Source organism: Myodes glareolus, chromosome 7 (assembly GCF_982192425.1).
Source record: "Myodes glareolus chromosome 7, mMyoGla1.1, whole genome shotgun sequence".
Classification (NCBI taxonomy): Eukaryota; Metazoa; Chordata; class Mammalia; order Rodentia; family Cricetidae; genus Myodes; species Myodes glareolus.
The window spans coordinates 65,121,887-65,142,238 of NC_142032.1; the positions used below are offsets into that span (position 1 = coordinate 65,121,887).

Here is a 20,352-nt window from a genome sequence, read left to right on the forward strand (position 1 = left end):
GTAGGTCCTTCGGCCTTTAATCTTCAGCCCGCCCAGGCATGTGTTTTCACTTCTCCGCATTCTTCCAAGATGATATGGACCCTTGAACCCCATAACCAGATTTCCAAAAACTGAGCCAGGGGAGAAAATCTCTTAGAGACACAGCTCTTGAGTCTCATATTCTGACTTAACTTACAGCCCATCCATGACCCTAAAGCCCTCTCCCAAACTGTTGTCCTGGTTCTCACAGGTGCCCGTTAGCTGTGCTGTGTAGCCCCCCAGAGTCCATCACCCCTGAGCCTGGCTGTGCTGCTGGGAGACACAAATGAGGTTCTGAGGGAGGAGTAATGTACCTTCAGGGTCCCTACCAGATTCTTTGGGAAGGGACACACAGAGGGGTCAGGTGCGGGTTCAGTGAGTACAGGAGAGTCGAGGCAGTGTCTTTGCCCTGCCTTGCCCACCCCCACAGCTGGTCTTAAGTGAGTCTGCTCTCAGAGGTAGGAGATGGGCTTCTGAAGAGCAGAGCTCCCTGGAAGCTGGGAGTTGCCTTCCCAGAGCTCAGGAGAGGGTGGTCGGAGCAGCGCTTGGGAACTGGCCCTAGCATCCAGCACGAGTCACCGAGGCGGTCTTTCTGTCCCCAGGAGAACGACTACCTGCAAGACTGTCTGGATGCCATCCAGCAAGATTTCGTGATTTTTAACAGAGAAAAGTGAGTGTGTGTATGTGAGGGGCCATAGTAGGGTGCAGGGGTTACACAGCACAGATGTCCCAGCAGCTATGTGACCCAGAAGGACTGGCCCGTGCTCTCTGGGAAGGACAAGCAGTGGATATGGAAGATCAAGTTGAGTGTCCTCTTCTCAGGCCCCTACAGGGGCTCCTTGGGAACATTCTGGGTGAACTCAGATCCAGGGGTTAGAATCTCAGGGACACACTTGGCTCAGACCAGAGCCAGCTACCTCCTGGTGGCCCCTTCAGTCACACCTGCCACTGGGTCACTCACTCAGAAAAGCTTTCCTTGGTGTCTAGTGCCAGTGGCCAAGACAGGTCACAGACTGCTAACACCTGCCTCAATGAAGAGAGCCTGGTATAGTGGGGCCTAAGAAAGGGTCAACTGTCCCTGCCTGGGAAGCAGGGAGGGCTTCCCAGAGGTAGTGGCTCTGTGCTAGGCTGGGGAGGATGCATGAGCAATGTGGGTCTGGTTGAGGACACTGGCCCCACCCTGTGGTTAGAGGACATGATGACTTGTGAGCTTGGCCTTGCTCTTTGAAAAGCTGTTCCAGCACTGCCCACTGAAACAGGACCCAAGCTAGAGCTAGAGCTCCCTCGGCTTCTTCTGAATGAGCTGCCATGCAGAGCCTGCGGCTAGCAGCAGAGGGCTGAGCCTCTCATACCGCTAATGGTCTCACCGTCCATGTCTACTGTCCAGCTCCCTGTGTTCCCAGCATGTGCCAGAACAGGGTTTCTAACAAGTGCCAGAACAGGGTTTCTAACAAGGGACATCCCTGGCATCCCACACCACATCCCTGAAGGACACATCCCATGGGTCCTAAGAAAAGCCATATATATTCTACCTCAGTGGGTCCTGGAGATGTCAGTGAGGCTGTGCCATTTGGTGGGCTACATAGATCCACTTGGGTGTTGTCTCCCCTCACCCCCAGGCTGAAGAGGAGCCAGGAACTCATGAACGAGCCTCTTCCATGCTCCGAGACTGCAGATATGACAGATCCCACTGCAGACAGTGAGCCAGAGCCCACAGCCCTGCCCATGTGTGGCTCCATCTGCCCCTCATCTGGGAGCAGCTAGGCCAAGTGGACCGTGTCCAAGGGCAGTTCTCTCTCAGGCTGCTTTGAAGACTCAGGACGGCCAGGAGGAGGCAGCAGTGGGGCAAAGGCCTGACCGCCCAGCCTGCCCGCGAGGCTGTCAGTATGGTGAAACTGCTGGGAGCCATGGGTACCCGTCGAGAGTGGTGGTTGGGCAAGGAGGACCCTTGGTACCTAGACCATGTTATTTGCAACATAGAGGGAGTCACGCAGCCATCATGATGGCGGGCCCCTCTAATTGTAGGCTGGCAGATTACGGACAGCCAGAGTGGTACGTTGGGGCAGGAGTCCTTGAATTTCTGGACCCTTTAGGAATTGGCTGTATATAGCCTTGTGGCCAGTCTTTGCCGTGGCCTGGCCAGAATGTCCTTGAGCTCGCTACTCAAGGCTGTGGGGATGGGAACAGGCCTTGCTGATTCTGATTTGTCATGGAGGGCGGGGGTTGGGGGAGGGAGTGGGTGGGACGGCAAAGAATGTTTTCTAGAGATAAACACTGCTCTGGCAATTTCTGCAATTTGTGTATAGTTTTCACCTCTGAGAATTACAGTCTTAAGAACTGCTGCGTCGCCTGTTCTGTATGTCCTTTGCCCGTGGAGTGGTGACCTCCAGTGCCTGCAGTCTTCCTGGAAAAGGTCTGTTGGGCTGGGGCAGCCGGGGAGCGGGTGCCACGGGACAGTGGTGTTGTGGTGTCTACTTCAGCATTGGTAGAAACCGGAAGTGGGTGGCTGAGAGCCATTTCAAGGTCCAAGACAAGCGGTAATTGTCAAAAGCCGAGGAGCCTCAGAGTAGTACCAGACAACATGGCTTCTACAGGGCTGGGCAGGAGGCTCACAGCCCAAAATATGACATCTGCCCCAGGCCTCTGTGGTCAGAGAGGCACTTTGAATAAGCCACTGCCCTGGCCTCTCCAGCCCAAGGATGAGTTCTGCCCCTCCAGCCCAGGGCTTCCCAGGCCTGTGTGCATTCACTTGGGAGATTCCCACGTCACGTATGGTGCCCTCTCAGGGCAGTTGCCACCCTGGTTACCATACAAAAATCTGTACCTATGTCTATGGTTCTGGTAAACCCCAGTAAATGATGTCCTCCTGCCTAGCCAGGCTGTGAAGTAACCAGGGGCCGAAGTGACCACCGTGTCTGAATTGTGGACTGTGCTGAGAACAGAGCTGAAGCCCCAGGACTGAGAAGGCAGCTCTGAGCCCTGTCTGGTTCCACCCCACCCCTGCCCCTAGGGGAACTGACTAACCATAGGGCTCCCAGTGAGGCTCACACCTAAGAAGTACAGCACGGCATACAAAGGCGGGTGGACAAAGTACCCAGGTCACTACCACTTGCTTGCAGCCCCTTCAGGTAGCCAGATTCTGAGTGAAAACTGGCAAGGTCAGGCACACCCAAGGGAATAACTCTGGGGGGTCTGTACAAGTGTGTAAGAGGTGACTTTGGTGAGAGTGCACTCTCCTTTTTGATTGTGGCAGGGATGTAAAGTCCTTCATCACCCCTGTCCTTGCTGGTGGAAGCAGAAAAAACACTTCCATAGAGCACAGCAGTCGACCAAAGCCCAAGGTTCAAATCTAAAGCTGCTGGGTTATGGTAGTGCACACCTTGAATACCAGCACTTGGGAGGCAGGCAGATCTCTAAATTCAAGGCCAGTTGGGTCTACAGACAGCCAAGGCTACATAATAAGATTGGGTCTCAAAAAAAAAAAATTCATGTGTATGTGGCCCAGAGGACATGACCTCCCAAAACAGTGGCAGGGCTGCCAGGTTGGGCCTTCAGTAGGGTTGCTGCTAGGACCAGAGAAACTTTATGACAGTCCTGGATGTCCACAGTGCAGTCAGCTCCTATGGACATGCTTCTGCTACTGAGAATGGATTGTTGAGGGGATAAGGGACAAGCAGTGTGGGAAAGACCTCCTGCTTCTAGGGGGATCCCTTGCCTGAGATAAAGAACTTGAGACCCACCCACCTCCATGAGAAGAGGCTGCAGCCAGGAGGCTAGCCCAGCAATTCCAACCCCCAAGAAGGCACTGGTAGGAACTACCTAGCCGCTTGCCTTTCAGCAGTGGTGCCTGGCTATGAGCGGCTGCCCTGGTCCCCTAGGTTGCCCGTTATGCCACATCCCACCTGCAGAGTACGCCTCAGTGTTCCGTTCACAGCCTCATCAGAGCTGGAGTGGTTTGAGTCCGGCCAGTCAGAACATGGCTGTCCTCTTGCTGATCGTCTGACTGAGGATCACAGCCAAAGACCCTAGGAGGAAGCCCACCTCCCACCATTCAGATCCAGCCACGCCTGTGGTCCAGAGCAGGCAGAGACCACTCTGCTAGACAGCATGCAGCTGACCAGAGGTGGCAGCTACAGAAGGGGCTCCCTGGTCCCTGTGCAAATGCTTGTGAGGGCAGGAAGTCTGGCTGGCAACACACGGGCAGCTTCTAACCCAGACTTTTTTATTGACCCGACTCATGCCAGGTGTGGCCGGTGGCCAGTGGCCGGCATCTGGTACAGCAGCATGCAGATCCCTGGCTATGGTTTCCTCACAGTACAAAACTGCTACTCTAATAAACTTATGGAAACACAGTTTGTAGGAAAAGGAAAGTGTCTTAGCTAAGGGATCATAAAACCTTAGAGGGGGCTGCTATAGGAGCTCAGGTTTGGTCCTTGGAAGTGTCTATGTGGGAGGGAGCTACCCTGCACTGAGTAACTGGTGGATCCCTGAAGTCACAGCAGCTCCGCAAGACGGAGGCTCCACTCACCCGCTCTCCTCCCTACACCAGGGCAGTCGGGGACAGGCCCCCAAGGGGTAGCTGCACCTTAGAAACAGAGCTGGTGGAAGCTTGGAGGCTTCCACAGGGCAGTGATTCCTTAGGGGGAGGCAGCAGCAAATGCCCACCCTGCCTGGTCCCAGACCCTAGAAAGCCCACAGGCTCGAGGCAGAGAATTCTCATGGAGGGCCTTCCGGGTAAGGCCAGGTGGGCAAGAGGCACCAGCTCACTGCCATGCCTAGTCCTCTCTCTCTCTGGCAGTGAACTCTCCCTGAATTCAGCCCTCTGGAGGGGGTACCTCATATTGGGATCTGGGACTCCAAAGGGAGAGTTTATGGGGTACAGAAGGGCAAGGCTGAGCACCTTTCGCGGTAACATCTACAAAGGAGGGGGCTAACTAAAGTGAGTGGTCTCCACACCCCGCCAGTGGGGAAAGCACCAGCATGCCAGACCCCAAGTCTAGGAAAGAGAGGTGATGTTGGAGCGTCCTCCAGGGGGTGCCATGATCTTCTGAGCTGTACGTCTGGCGATGTGATCGTCAGCTTGAGACCCTGAAGAAAGGGCAAGTAAGTGCAGTAAGGATGGGAGGGAGGGTAAGGCTCTCTCTTTCCATCCAAAAGGGAAGATAGATGTGGCTGGTTGTACCCACTAAACCAGGACCACAAAGAAGCTATGTAACCTCATGCAGTGTGCACCCAGGGTGGGTTTTCTCCCCAAAGCCATGGCTGATAGGGCAAGGTGGCCAGGCAGGCTGCTTATCCGTATGTCTGAAAAGTATAGACAAAGACCCTACAATCTGTGGGGACAGGAAGGCAAAGGCCAACCCTCCAGGAAGCCTGCCCTATTTGGTCTTTGTGTGGGCTATTGGTGATAACAGGAGCTTGCCCCCTCATTCACGGTGATCTTGGATTCTGAAGAACTTTCAACTTATCCTACCAAGTGACCAGGAGCTATTATCACCTCCCAAGCAGAGAGAGGAGAGAACAAAGACAATATAGCAATGTAGCCCCCACTCAAGTGGTGGAAGGGGTCTGACTTTGGTCTGTAGGCAAGATGGGAGACTGGGAAACCCCTCAGCTAGTAAAAGCCAACTCTGTTGGTCAGCATGGCAGGTACATTCTAGAGTGTCTCCAAGTGCTGAGGACACAGCTCAGACCCATGCCTCATACTTCACTGCTGATTCTTAGCTTGTGGTGCTGAGGAAGCTGTATTATAGCTTGGGTCCCCACAGAGGTGACACCTCTCTTCCCATGGAGGTTGAACATTCTGTGTTAAGTTCTGGGCTGACATGTCTTCTCCAAGATTGATTCAAGGTGCAGGTTCGTTCATCTCAACAGCACCCCCAAAGGCAAATGCTGGGACAGAAATGGGCTTCCACAGAAGGGGTGCACACCTCTTTGCCCCTCATAAGACCCCAAATGAGGCCCTTTACCAAGTACCTTCTACTCTAAAGTATCCACACTGGCTATCCACAGGTCCACCCCTGAGATGTGTCCTGAGTATGTACAGGCCCAGGTTCCCAGCTGAGCTTAGAGCCTTCTGGGCACAGGCTGGACCTGGTAGAAGAGTTTCGTACCCCTTGCCCAGACCCAACTCACCAGATAGGCTGAACCCCGACTGGTGCAGGTTACGCACAGGTGGCACTGAGATCTTGCCCGGACAGGAAGCACGAGCCGGTGTGCCGCTCCCTGGCTTGGCAGGTAGCATCACCTCATGGACGGGCCCATCGTACAGGCCTCGGGGCACACCATGGATCTCTGCTAGCTGTGGGGCCGAGAGAGCTGGGGGTTTAGCCAGTTAAGCTGATGGAGGGTAGTACCCTGCTTATCTGCTCTGCACCCCAACTCATCCCAGCTCACTAATCCCATGCTCCCCTGCATAGAGGAGCACACACAGCTTCACACATCTCTTTTGTGCTCTCCCTGTGTAGCAATCAGCCGACACATGTGGTTACACCTGTGCCTCTCAGGAAGCACACACACACACACACACACACACACACACACACACACACACACCAGTGTAACCTCAGTCCCAAAAATGTTCAGGCAAGGCCACTTAAGCAAAGCAGCCCCATCTGGAACTGGAACCAGATCCAGGTCCCAACTGTGGTCAGGAGGCCGCATGGAATGAGGTTCTAGGTTCTGTCTGCCCTGAAAATGGCTCGCAAAGCCTGAGGCATTTTCCAGGGCCCCAGTATGGACCAGTGATCCCAAGAGTGACGTCAGATGGGCCCCATCCTCCTGGCTGACACCCCCTTCTGGACTCCTGGGCCTACTTAACAATGTAATCAGAGGCAGCCCTGGAGGACTAGGTCCTATTGGCAAGGGGGAAGGGGTGTCACTGTCCAGCAGATGACAGTGGGCAGGGCCAAACCATTGTCCACCACCATGGTCCCCTCTCCCCCTGCAAGTGGAACTGGGCTTTCCCCATACAGAGCTGTCCTCTATAGGTTCCTCCTAGGGTCTCCATTCCTGTCCTACCCCTCAGAGGGAGTGCAGATAGGTGATGTGCTCTGGACTGCCTTAGCGTCTTCGTGGGAATTTACACAGGGAGGGAGGTGATTATAAATGAGTTTATACCCATATTTCCTATAGACCACTGTGGCAAAAGGGGTATATCACCATCACTGCGTAGGCAGTTGATGATGGGCACAGGAGGACCAGGCCTGCCACTGGCCTCCTGGCCACTTCCCCTACAACAGGCAATGATCTAGTAGGCCTTGGGCAAGTGATGGCTTCCACCCTGCCTTCCAAAGCCACATCAGCCAGGAGGCAGGACCTCACACCAGAGCTCACGGACTGTATCGGGAACTCCAAGCCTGCCACCCACTGATGTCCTGTCAGCCCAGGTCAGCCTCTTACCCGGTTGCGAGCCTTTATCCTCTTATAGACAAAGTCGGGGAACGTCTTCCGGGGAATGAAGCGGCCAGCCCCTGGAGTGACAAACAGGTTCCCGTCCTCCAGCACCACTCGGCCCTGACTTATGACCACTGTGGGCACTCCTCGGCACTCCACTCCTTCAAAGATGTTGTACTCTACGTTCTGGGGAGAGGCCCACAGGTGCAGCTTCCTCAGCTCTGACCCCGCCCCCCCCCCAAGCTGGCCAGCACTACAGGTAACCTGCACACGCTGTGTTAAGGCCCCACCCAGAAGAAAAGCAACTGAGGCAGCCAAGTGACACATAGAAGAAATGACTCTCAGCCAACCCAGCTCCCCCCCCACCCCGAGTCACGGCATTCTTCTGCTGTCAAAGGTGTGGCACCCTCTGCCTTGGGCTCCTTATCTATAGGATGGGTCAACAACCCAGTCACACACACTGGCTGAGTGGGGTGCTGGGCAGATATGCTCTGCCTAGGTCAGGGCTGCCCACTGAGCCACACTGAGGGTGGACACCTACCACCTATTCTGGTAGCTCCCCTGGAAAGCAGGTCCATCTAGGCCCTGCTAAGAAGGGAAGCATTCTCACCAGGTTGTGGCTCTTGGCAGAGATGACTTTCGTGGCCCTGGGGTTCCAGATGACCAGGTCAGCATCAGAGCCCACAGCCACACGCCCCTTCCTGGGGTAAAAATTGAAGATTTTGGCAGCGTTTGTGCTGGTCACAGCAACGAACTCATTCTCGTCCATTTTTCCTGAAGCCTGAGAAGCGAGAGAGCCAGCTGAGGGGGAGGGTGGGCTGCAGCTGAGGGGGAGGGTGGGCTGCAGATGTCACGGGGCATTGCAAGCTCAGAGAGCCAGCTGAGGGGGAGGGTGGGCTGTGGATGTCACAGGGCATCGCAAGCTCAGGAGGGGTTCCAGCCATGGCTTCAATAACAGTGGTACAAGTGCCCATCCAGACAGGGCACCAATGGCAGTGCCAAGGCAGACTAGTGGTGTGACTGCCTCTGTGGCTGCTTCTGTGGCCACAGCCCCATTTCTCGCTGCCTCTGTGAATAAATGAGGTTTTGATACTAACATCGATGTCCCTTGAGACACTCTGACAGTCACCCCGGTTTTTAGGTGTGGCAGATGATCTCGAGAGAGGGGCCAGGATGCAGAGGAGGGAGACTTACCTTCTAAGCCTGTGCCTGTGTACACACCTGCCTGCCTGCCTGCCTGTGTAGCTCAAGCTGACTTTAAACTCCAGTTCCCCCCTTAGCTTCCAGGGTACTGTGACTACAGGACTGCAACACTCTGCTTGGCTATGATGAATCTTTCAATTTTATGTCATTTCATTTAAATTTTCAAAAATGTAAAGTTTTTCATTAACATGTAACAATTACATGTTTATGGTGTGCAGGGTGATGGATATGACATTAACTTCCAGGGAGGGGGCTCTATAGATGTGATAATACCATCCCAAGGAGAATCTAGGTGCCAGGGACGGCTAAGCTAAGGCTTGAAGGGATAAGGCTGGTCTCTCTCGTGAGCATTTCTGGTGGCGGGGTCCCCCCACAGCACGCTGCTCACAGCACCCTTGTCACAACCACCCGCAGGCCTAGACTTACCACACACTTCTCCCAGACCACAGACATGCGCTCTTCTACACCATTGACGCCCTCTGGAATCAGTGTGAAGTTGTCCTTGCCCACGGCCTTCTGGGCAGTAGTGAAGGTGCAGTGTGCGCTGCCTGTCACCTGGAGGTCCCCACTGAGAACAAGCCAGGGTCAGAGTGGCCAAGGGACGGGCCCTCCAGAACTGGCCACAGCTGGGTCAGCTCCAGCCTCCTAGGCAGCCAGCCAAGGCTATGAGGGATCTGAGCTGGTACTTCAGCCCAGGGAGGAGAGAATGGACAGTGTGGGCACAATATGAAGGCCATGGACAGACTCATGAGGGACTAAGAGAAGAGTGTAGGGGTGGGAAATCCCAGCTGGGACCAGAGAGCCCCGAACCTCCCCAGCTGGCTTTCCTGCAGAAGCCTGGGATTCCTCAGGGGGTGTCCGGAGGAAGCACAGACTCGGAGGCCTCAGGTTGCCCTGAGTTTTGGTGGGATGGCTGCTCACCTGGACAGCAGGGAGGTGAGGTAGTCCGCGGTGGTAGGGTCTGGGTTGATAGGGGGTGACGTGACGAAGGCCGCAGCCTTGGCCCAGTTCTTGCTCCAGTAGTGTGAGCCATCAGTGCCCAGGCTGGCAGTGATAGGTTCCCCAAAGACGACCACCCCTAAAGTGAGCAAGGATTATGGCCGGCACCCCAGCAACCTGCACCCACAGCATGATCTCACACTACTACCTCTCTCTATCCTTTGCTTTCATGACCAGGAAAAGCATGTGCTTTTTTTCTGGAGTCCCTGAGTAGTCGCTGACCCTGCAGGGTGGTTCTTTGGGAGGTACAGTGACCGAGACAATGATCCTTTCTATACTACAACCTCTGCTGAGGGTCAGACTGCTGGGCACTCCTGCTGGGCCACAGAGTAGGACTTAACCAATTACACCTGTCAGTTCAGACACAGAGAGGCCCTGAGTCCCAGGTCTGGGCCTTGTAGCAGAGCTCTGAACTAGTCTGATGCTGTTCCAATAAGCCCCAGGCTCAGTGAGGTAGAGACCGGTCCTACTGCAGAGTAGCTTATTGGGAGGAGGAGTGAGGCTCCGGGTGAGCCTTGCAGGGTCTGTTCATCCTGTGCTGGCAACGCTACTGATCCTTTCCCTTGTAAACACGGAGGGTTTCTGTGCCAATCTTTGGGAAGAAAACTTGTCCCTGTCTCTGTACGCATCCACTTCCACCCCAGGGACTCCATAGTCTCAAGGCACAGCTAGGAAATGAGGTCTCATTATGAGACTGGGTGGGGAAATGGATTCCAGATCCTCCATTGTTCTTAAACATGCTGCCTCTTTTATGAATGACCTTGGATTTACGCCCCAATTGTGGCCCTCTCCCATACCCTGGTGACCGCAGGGGCTTCTCTGGCCCTCGGAGCTCACAGCCTCTCTGTGAGTCACACAGTCTAGCCCCTGGCAACCACAGCTATGGATCTGCCAGGACATAGGTGCCTGCCTCTAGCTAGTCTAGGTGTTAGAGTCATGGAGCCCCTTAGCCATCAGAATGGGGGCCCCAGCTCCTGAACCCATAGCAAAAGTGAGACTACTTGTGGAATCAAGAACCCCTCTTAAATACATACTCAGAGAATTCTGCGCTTGGCTCTCCTGGGAACAGATACACAGGGCCCCAGTTTGCTAAAGACCCCTAATAGGCAGTTATTATTTTAACAAGGCTGGAGAATCAGGTCTAGCCCCACCCCTCACAGGGACACAGGGCTCCTAAACTTCCCTTGGGCTTGCACCCCTAGGACTAATATAAGTAGGTGCCCCATGAAGAGACCTACTTTTTCATTGGGTCTTCCCCTCCTTAGTGCCCAGAGGTCCTCAATTGTCAGCAGAGCTCAGGGAGGCTAGGGACATGTAGGAAGTGAGCGCTGGCACTCACCCCTGCGCTTGGCTTGGGCAATCATGTCAGCCGCTCCCTTGCTCATCACCTTGGTGATGTACAGTGGACAGTTGGCCTGCTTGGCAATGGTGACTGCTCTGTATACAGCCTCGGCCTCTACCTGAAGGTGGCAAAGGGAGAGGACAATCAGAACACGAGAAGCCTTGAGACTTCCTGACCAGGTGAGTTCTGGACCCAAAGATCACCCACGAGACTGTCGGCACTGGGGGCATGCATCTCGGTTGGAGCAAGAACCCAGCCTGGGGCCCAGTGTCTAGAATCTAGGTTGACAACACATGGTTCTCAGGACCCAAGTGTACTTACTGCTTTCTTGCCTCAGGTAAGGGTTGTGGGGTGGCAAGTGGTTGAGATGGATACTGGACAGGCAGAGGGTCATTGCATTAAGCCCACAAGGTGAGAACAAGATGAGCAAGGTACGACTCAGGCCATGAAGCAGGGCCAACTTAGCTCAGGGTCGGGGGGTGGGATGGGGCAATGGTATACTCAGTAGGGCAGACTTACCTCTTCTGGGTGGCTGAGGACATGGCCCTCAGGGCCGGTGATGCCCTGTTCCAGGAGGCGCTTCTGCTCCTAAATGACCAATAGGATGCTTTGCTCCAGTCCCAAGGATCCCAAGCCCTGGACATGAGGTGCTTGGCAGCAAGTCCCATACCTTGAACATAATCCTGGGCCCCTGACCATCCCAGAATAGAGCAACCACAAAGAATGCATAGCAGTGTGGGCTTGGGGAAGGCTGGCCCAAGGTTCAGGCTATTGGTAGGCAGCCAGCCCCTGTTGCTCCCCTGATCCTGGGTGTCACACTGCAGTCTCCCAAAGGACTGGCAGGGGTACTTTGGCAAGATCTGTGACCATCATAGAAAAAGCCACATTGTGGTTTCAGTGTCTTTTAAGACCTCCTAACTCATGGGCTGTTTGACCTTTGACTTAATATTCCCGTTCTCCCATTCAAGTGTCACAGAGGTCACAGCGCTCATAAGATTCCTCCCAGCTTTGTCTTCCCACTGGGGCTCACCAACTAGGCATCAGCTTGACCCACCCAGTCAACCCCGTGGGTGGTATAACCTCTCTCACCTCCTCCACAATGTCCCCGTTTTCTGCATGCACTTGGGCCAAGGCTCCCAGGTCCCGGATGAGGCTGAAGATTTCATACATCTGTGAAGAAGGCAGAGTCCCATGTTTGTAGGGTTGTCTCTCCAGCAACAGCCCAAGACACCCCACTTGTTCATTCCGTCTGAACTCGGCCTCACCTGACCGTCAGTGCACTGGCACCTGTCCTTGTATGCCATGAAGACCAGGAAGGAATTCACACCTGGAAAAGAGGCTAGAGAGGCTCAGCCACCAGAGAGGAACCCAGAGACAGGGACATTTCTCCCACAGAAGCTGAGCTAGATAGCATAGCATCCTGCAGGCCAGTCTTCCCCATCAACAAGCCAGGCCACATGGACAGAGTCGACTATGCCCCAGTCATTGCCTCACTGCTGCTCACGTTTGGGACTGTTTGCTCACCCAGTGGGCACACAGGTAAGAATATACCTACTCTCACCACCAACTCTCAGGCAGATCTCCACTCCTGCAGGACACAGAGCAGTGCAATTAGCTTGCGAACCAAGTCCCATATGCTCTGTTCAGGAAAAGCAACCAGGCCTGGCATGCTGGGGGAGCCTCTCTTGGGCCATCTGGCGTGTCACCTGCCTACAGGTCCTGAGTCCTGCTGCACTATACCACAGCTCATAGTGAATGTTCACGACACTCTACAAGGGGCAGGAGAGTCTCAGGGCTGGGACCCCAGACACATAGGAAGGAGGGAGAGGGGCTGATGCCCACAATATTAGAGTCCAATCAGGAGCAAGGCTGAGCCTTTCTAACTTCTGGACAGCCAGAATCTGCCCACCTCCCGGGACCAGGACCTATGAAGGTCCATTGAGGCCTGAAGGCAGCCCCAAACCCGCCCAGCCAAGGGCGCCTCCCCCCTTGCTGGATAAAAAATATTAATGTGGATCACACTGGGAAAAGCCAAGTCACTCTGTGCCATCCTCACAGGTGATAGCTTGTGTGTGACATCTGATGGCAATTTCTGATTAGAAGGCCATCCCCACAAGGAGAGTGAGCTCTGCAGGCACCTGGGTCAGGGACATGGGGCTGCAGGGGTCTAACTGCTGCCTGGATAGCAGAGTCCACTATACCCAGGTGGTGGAGATGTGGGCCCTATGCTCCGAAAGGCACCAAAGTGAGGGCTGCCACTCTCCGGGAACGGCAAGCCAAAGGAGATGGCCTTGGGGTCATAGCAGACAGGTAACAGTGTCCCTCATGAGTATGCTCTTCTGTGAGCTACAGACAGCGCGTGGAGGGCAGTGAGGCAAGCACCCAGTGCGGTCCGGCTTTGTGCCAAGCCCACTGAGCACCTCTGGTGTGGTTTGAGCGTTAGGAAGATTATGTAGAATGGAGTCAATCTTTATCTACAGATGAGTCCGTTTCAATACAGAGCCTAAAAGAACCTCTTAAGAGAAAGCCCCCAAGTGACGGTAAATGTGGCTACCTCTTTGTCTTCTGGCATCTCTTTTCTAGAAAACAGAGAGCCAAGGACAGCATGGTCAGGGCAGTGTCTGTGGGAAGACGAATTACAGGATGTGCTCATGGCATGAGCCTTCCTCGTCAGGAGCCTCTGAGAACACAACTGACCTTGGGCGATTCTCCAACTCAACTCCTAAACACCTGCCTTGGGATCAGGCTGGCAGACTGCAGCAAATCCCAGGAGATCCAGAAGGGGACCCTCAGTCTGCCTGTAGGCACAGAGGTCCTCGGGTACCCCCACCCATCACTGCTGCTCACCTTTGTCCCGGACTAGGGCCTCCAGCTCCTCTTTGGTGCTCTCATGCCAGCGGGGGATGTCCACATGAAGGGAGTAATCACAGCAGGCTGCGCTGTCCGCCCGCTCCCGCCACTGCTCATAGGCTGCCAGCAGGCTCACACCAGCCTCGGGAAACACATGGTCCACTGTAGGGGGAGGAGGCAGCGTGTCCAGCCAGGTTCCCAAGCCTGACCCAGGTGTCTCACTATTGTCTCCAAGGGGGATTTGGTTTCACGTTCTGGAGACCAGAGTGGGGTTTGAGGAAGACACAGCGAAGGGAGGTCCTGTCCTGTCTTACCACCTTCTTTTTCCTTCCAGGGTATCTTCTCTCCCACGTCCCTCTAGCCTCTCTGAGTAGAGCACTGAGCAGGGAGCCTGAGTTCAAACCACCCCACTTCCTAGACCTCGACTCCTCAGGGGACAACAGTGACTGGGGGGGGGGGGGGGGGAGTTGTCAGCTGTCCACAGTGCTGACCCTGTGGACATGCATGCTTCCAGAAAACTTCCTCCACTGAGCCAGTTTCCATAGCCCCACTGACTCCACAAGCCCCCAAGAGTATAAATCATTCCTGTACATGGCCACCATGCTGTCTCCCTCCCATTCCAAAGTCCAAATACTGCTCACGGGCCAAACCTGGGATGTGCCAGAAGAGAGCTCAGAGGGACTGCTAAACAAAACGGTGCACTTCAGGAACCAGAGGCTGCCTCATCTCCGTACCATACTCCCTGTACCTCCACCCCCTCTGTCCATCCCTCAGATCACCAGCCAGGACCCTGGGTGCAGCATATGCACGACATAGCCCATGCTCCAGCCCTGTGTGCATGCCATTTGTGCTTCTGGAGACATCTCCCAAACGAGGGGCATTAACAGAGCAGCTGGGCTGGCCCACCTGGCCCACCACATGTACTTGAGCCCCAGGAGCCTGAGGTGGCCCACCTTGCTGCTCGTTTTCCTTCAGCCTGACAGAGTGAACCAAACCAAGCTGTGGTGGTAGCAATGGCTGAGTGTCATTGGGAGTGCCCGGAGTCTCCTGAACTGTACTTCCTTAGTAGCAGCGGGGACGGTATTTACTGTGTTTCAGGTGCACAAAGAAATGTGTGTGATAAATCTTTCATCCTCAGACACTAGAGGAGAGGAGAGACCCTTTCCTCCTGCCGAGAAGGCATACAAGCCTGAGTATGTGGGGTCATATTATTGAGACCAAATAGAGATGTGCACAGGAGGGGTTCAAACAGGGCAGTGTAAATGTCCTGTTTCAAACACCACAGCCTCAGTTCTCAACACAGGCAAGAACTTACTTCAAACGTCAGAGGCAAGGTTCAGGCTCAATTCTCCTGGTTCAGAGCACCAGAATTTCTGAACCCCAGTTCCTGGCCAGCAGCCAGCCCCCCTGGAAGGAATAAGTGGGCACATATCTGCTTATCCAGCACCCATCAGCATTCTAGAGCTAGCCCGGGCAACTGGCTCAGAAAGAGAAGCAGGGACGGCAGGGGTGTGCCCGGCATGTTTTAGATGGAGATATAATATAGAAACAGAACCGAGGAAAACCACGTCATGCAACAAGGAGATGGGTCACACACTGTCCCGGCGTGCCTAAGCATTCACAGAAGCCCAGTCTCGTACTGAGTGTTGCGATAACACAAAAATATGCACGGAAGCCAGCGCCATTGTGCTATTCAAAGCTTCATGACTACCTGGAAAGTGGCCTGCACACTCACGTATCATGGTGGTCCCGCCCGCCAGGGCCGCCTTGGTGCCCTGACAGAAGTCATCAGCTGGGGTCATGCCCAGCACAGGCATCTGCAGGCGAGTGTGGACGTCAACTCCCCCAGGCAGTACCATCAGGCCATGAGCATCGATGGTTTTGATGCCCCCAGGGACGATGAGGTTTTCTCCAATTTGTCTGAAAGCAATAAAAAGAGTCTTCACTTCATAGAGAGCTCAGATCAGAACTCAGACAAGCACCATGGCAGTGGCTCTGGGAAGTGAGGGCTTGGAGTCATGACCATGAGAGAGAGAGAAAAAAAGCAGGCTGAGGGCCCAGATGCTAGAGAATAAGACTTGCAATCTCAGGAGGGCAGTGTGTAGGGCCCAGTGCTGTGCCTGCATGGCTCTCCTCCTGGTCTCCCCTGAAGCCTCTGCTTGCTGTCTAATGACCATAACTGTCAGCAGACCCTGTCTGCTGTCTGCACACCTGTACCAGAGCTCCGTGACACACCAAGTAGAGGAGGGAGCAGGTCAGTGTTTCCTGCTCGTCTGCAGGGGCCCAGACTTGTCCTAAGTGCGGTGATAACATAAAGATACGTGAACACTGGTCCCATTGTGTTGCTCCGGGACTCGTGGCTATCTGGAAAGACGAGCATGCCTCCAGGATGGTTCCCAGGGTCAGGGGTTTGGAAAAGAAGGCATCTGCATGGTTCTCACCCCAGAGCAGATGCCTGAGTGCCAGGTAACCAACGTTCACACTTTCACATATCTATAAATGCCCCCGTGTAGAAACTTACTTAATCAGGCCATCTTCCACATACAGATCAGCATAAAAGGACTGGTCATCGTTCACAATCTTCCCACCTTTGATGAGAAGGCGGTCACTCTGACAAGAGACAAAACAATGGGTGCCAATAGAGACTTTCCGGACCATTAGGAACCTCTTCCCCTAGAATGACTGAGAAGTTTCGATGCATTTTGCAGCCGTGAGAACCAGCACAAAGGTTTATTTACAGTACTCCTAACAGGGTGCTCAGTGCAGTGTCCAACATGACCCTGGCACTAACTGTTCAGCAGATGCCGAAGGCGGGGGAGGGGGAATCTGAGTGGGAACGGTGGGGCAAGGCTGTGTTGGCGAAAGTGCGGCGGCGAAGCAGCTGCTTTGTTGGAACCTGCCATCTGACCATCAGAAAAAAAGACCGGCCTAAGGGAAGACCTGGTGACCTAACCGTTCTCAAGGGGCACCTGCGTGCTTCCCTCCCACCTGTACTGATGGAACTAGGAGGGCAATAACAGGGCCAGGCTGATACACCAGAATGCCACAGGCCCGTGGTGGTATCAGAAGGCGTGGGGCGGACCAGATGACAGACATTTTCGTCTTGGCTCCAGGGATAGACAGATGGAGGCAGTGCGTCTCTGCTACCCTCCACCAAGGCACAGGTCGACACACTGAAACCCAGAGAAGAGCAACACAGAGATAGGGTGAGAGGGATCCAGGCCACCCTGAGCATCACAGGGGCTTTTCTGGGGCACTCGTGTAGTGTGACAGAAGTGGGGGGATTGTTCCAGGCTAGAGGCAGCTGTGCAGAGGCCCCCGAGGCAGGAAAGCCTTTGGGTTGGTTCTCAAAAGAACGCAAGGGCTACAGCTAGTGGGAAGAGCAAGGGCAGGCATCGGGGCAGGGCAGGTTGGGACACAGAGGATTTGGAGTCCATGGGAGGATACGGGGGACAGACTATTGGGTTAGTTCTGACTGATACCGAGGTCACCTGGGCTCTCAGGGAAAAAACAGATTATGATATGGAAAGAGGGACACAATTGCTGCTTAAGTGGCTTCGTAGGTTGTTGAGGGAAGGTGAGAGGCTCTTAGCCAGAGTTATGGACATAAGCACGAGAAAATGTGAGCTGGGAGTTGATGGAGAGAACTGATGGATAGGGAGGCCATGGGTGTGAAGGGATGGGAGGGAGCGGAGGCGGGGTAGGGGGAGTGGGGCGCAGTGGGAGTGGGGGAGCAGGGGTGGATCAAATGGCCATAGGCTCTGCTGCAGTGTGAAGATGTTCATGTGTGTGAAGACAGGGTTTGTGGATAAGGACAGCTCCCTGTGGGCTAACTTCAGCAAAACAGAGGCATGGAATCTGATTGATTTCAATGCTTAGCACCCATAAGACAGACACTTTGAGGACCAACCAGGAGGGATGGGTCAGGCAGAAAGCTGAGACTGTGCACAGACCTCAGAACTGGTGACCTAGCTCTGGTGGGGAATAGTGGAAACAGAAAATGGAGGCACTCATGTGAGAGGGGAGACCTACTGATGTCCCTTTCTACCCATCATGAGCCACAACTCTGCCTGTGGACTAACCAGGAAAAGCACTTGACACAAAACAAGGAAGCCTGGCCACATGCCCTAAGTTTCTGTGACCCATGTGGCAGCTGGGCCAGGCCCAGGCCAGCTTCGGCTCTGTTATAGCATCCGTCTGAGGCCAGGAGAACCAGCTGAGAGTGTGGTAAGCAGAGCCCTGTGAGCCTGCAAGGATGGGGAGGGGGGGTCTTTTGTATAGTTGCCTGTTCTGCCCAGCAGCCGAGTGTCGGACTGAACTCTCCGGGTTCTCCTGTTCTGCCCAACAACTATCATAGTCTTCCAAAGGCCTGGCAACTATGTCCCAGCCCACACCACCCAGCCCTCTGCCTGTATGTACAACACAGAATCACAGAGTTTTTAAGTTTTATAGTGTGTATGAGAAAAGAATAACTTGTAAACATTCTACAGAATCCACATGTCAATGTCTACAGGTGAAGTTCATAGATTCATTCATGTCCATGAAATCACCCTGCCCAGGAGTCCTTAAGTGAGACAGACATGGTATGGTCCGACACGAAGCTGAAGGGACTTACCATCTGGCCCATGGTGGAAGTAGCCTGTTGACCACACATAGCTTGACTGCAGCTCAAGTCTCTCTTCAAATGTCTGTAGCTGCTCAGAGACCAGCCGCACTGAGCACTAGTGACTACCTAGGCCTACCACAGCCACCCACTTCGCAGGGCTGCCACTCTGGACCACACCCCTCCTCTTCCCCCTTGTTCTAGCCATTCTCAGAAAAAAATAAGCTAGGAAAACTCAACCATTAGAAGAAACCACTGAGCCAGAAATCTTGAGTTCTGGGGTCCCTATTTAGACTTCCGTCTCCAGACAGCAGAATTTGCATTCTGGGGTCCTCCTGAGTTTGGGAGAACAAGTCATGTTGTGATAGGCCCCATCTAGATGAGTGGGGGGTGGGGGTTCCTTCGAGCCATCTCCCTCTTCATGAACAGAACTGCTTGACTAGGCAGGAATCTGCCATTACCATCTCCACTCACTGCCAGCTGGCTAATGGCACTTCCTCCTTAGGCCTGGATCCCTAGGAGTAGTAGGCAGTCAAGAGGCAGGAACTAATTCTGGTCCCTATGAGGGGGGCCTCTTTCCTCTTTGAGGTTTTTTTTTTTCTAGAGGAAAGGACTCCCCCCAGAAGGCTAGGAAGCTGACCTCCCCAACAGCCTGATTAGACTCCAGCAGAGCTCTTAGGCTGGGAACAAGTCCAAAGCTTTTTAGAGACCTCCTAGAACTCCCGACCTGGTCCAGCTGATCCCAGGAGCCTCCCTCTCTTACTCCCAGGCTTCGGGCCATCCTCCAACCCCTCCCGTGGGAAGGCTTTGTTTCCTGGTCGGCCCGGTGATCACACTGACCTTCTGCTTTTGGGGAGGTCTGTCCTGAAAGGGAGTGCTGCAGGGATGCTGATTGGAGCGGTCAGTTAGTACTCACCTCCCGTGGAGTCTCCGAACCCAGCTTCACGCAGGGGCTCGGGGCCTCCAGGGGCACCAGATCTAGTAGTCAGGGCTAAATCGCTTTGTCTCGGACAAAGCACTAAAGACACCGAAGCGGCGCGTCCAGAGGGTACGCTGCCCACGGGCTGCTCTAGGAACAGTATCCGACATCGTAGTGCCTTCAGGCCCGGGGCCAACAAAGGCTGCGACCGCCGGTCATCCTGGAGACAGAACTCCCGGCAATGTCCGCTTGATCCCCATCTGCCCCACGCCAGACCCGGCAGGAGGCCGGCTACCTACGCTCCGGGTAGCAGGCCGCTCACCCCGCCTTCCAAGTCAACCACCAGAGTCCTGAGAGCTGGCGAACCGCGGGCCTGTGCACCGGCTGAGCAGTGGGTTCCGCGCGGCCTGGAGAGCTCTCTCCGCTGCTGGCAGCATACGAAGGAGAGGAGAGGGAAGGCTGGCGCCTGGCCGGGGACTAGAGCAGGCGTGGGATTCACAGGCTGGGCCCGGAGGATCGTCGGCTGCTCTTGCAAGCCACTCCCGCCGTGGGCAAGGGGCGCCAGACGCGGCGGGGGCGGGGGTTCGACTCACCGTGATCCGGGGAATGCTCTTCTTGCCTTGGAAGGACATACTGATCCGCGGGAGGGTTATGAGTCCCCGGTAGGCGCTGCGCGGACTTGGACCTGCCGGCAGGCACACGCGCGGAGCTTAGGGAGTCCAAGTGTGAGCCTGCCGGGCGCAGGGCTCCGATTAACTCATTTGAATGTGGGCCCCGCCTACCTATTTCATTTGCATCCGGGCCCCTCCTTCCCGCTCTCGTTTGTGCTTACTTGCTCAGGATCCCTCTCCCTTTCTCCCTCTCTCCCTTCCCTTCTCCTTTTCCTTCTATTCCTCCCTCCCCCAAAAGCACCCTAAAGATCACAGGCTGTGAGAATTGAACCCCACTCCGCCTGTGCTGAGTGGAGAAGAATGGGTTGTGACCTGTCGGGACCAACATGTATGAAGTCTGCATTGGGGAAGG

General features: G+C 54.7%; 2 protein-coding genes across 3 annotated transcripts in view; one reads left to right on the top strand and one right to left on the bottom strand.

Moving 5' to 3' along the window:
• Stk32c (serine/threonine kinase 32C) overlaps window positions 1–2,359 on the top strand; it is an 85,843-nt gene extending 83,484 nt beyond the window's left edge. The window contains exons 11-12 of the mRNA XM_048455284.3: window positions 621–688; window positions 1,638–2,359. Of these exons, the coding sequence (XP_048311241.2) occupies window positions 621–688; window positions 1,638–1,782 (213 nt within the window). The 3' untranslated portion in view covers window positions 1,783–2,359. The remainder of the gene's footprint in view (window positions 1–620; window positions 689–1,637) is intronic.
• Window positions 2,360–4,223: 1,864 nt separating this feature from the next.
• Window positions 4,224–20,076, bottom strand: Dpysl4 (dihydropyrimidinase like 4). 2 transcript variants are annotated; one of them, XM_048455281.3, is made up of 14 exons: window positions 19,923–20,076; window positions 16,329–16,417; window positions 15,543–15,727; window positions 13,805–13,969; window positions 12,223–12,284; window positions 12,047–12,127; window positions 11,477–11,545; window positions 10,955–11,075; window positions 9,538–9,694; window positions 9,043–9,184; window positions 8,024–8,194; window positions 7,420–7,599; window positions 6,154–6,319; window positions 4,224–5,106 (listed from the first exon to the last, which is right to left on the bottom strand). In XM_048455281.3, the coding sequence occupies exons 1-14, from the start codon at window positions 19,959–19,961 to the stop codon at window positions 5,015–5,017; spliced, it is 1,719 nt and encodes a 572-aa protein (XP_048311238.2). In that variant the 5' UTR covers window positions 19,962–20,076; the 3' UTR covers window positions 4,224–5,014. The 2 variants fall into 2 exon arrangements, with proteins under 2 accessions (XP_048311238.2, XP_048311240.2); XM_048455283.3 differs by lacking the exon at window positions 19,923–20,076 and adding an exon at window positions 19,327–19,723.
• Between the last annotated feature and the right edge of the window lie 276 nt (window positions 20,077–20,352).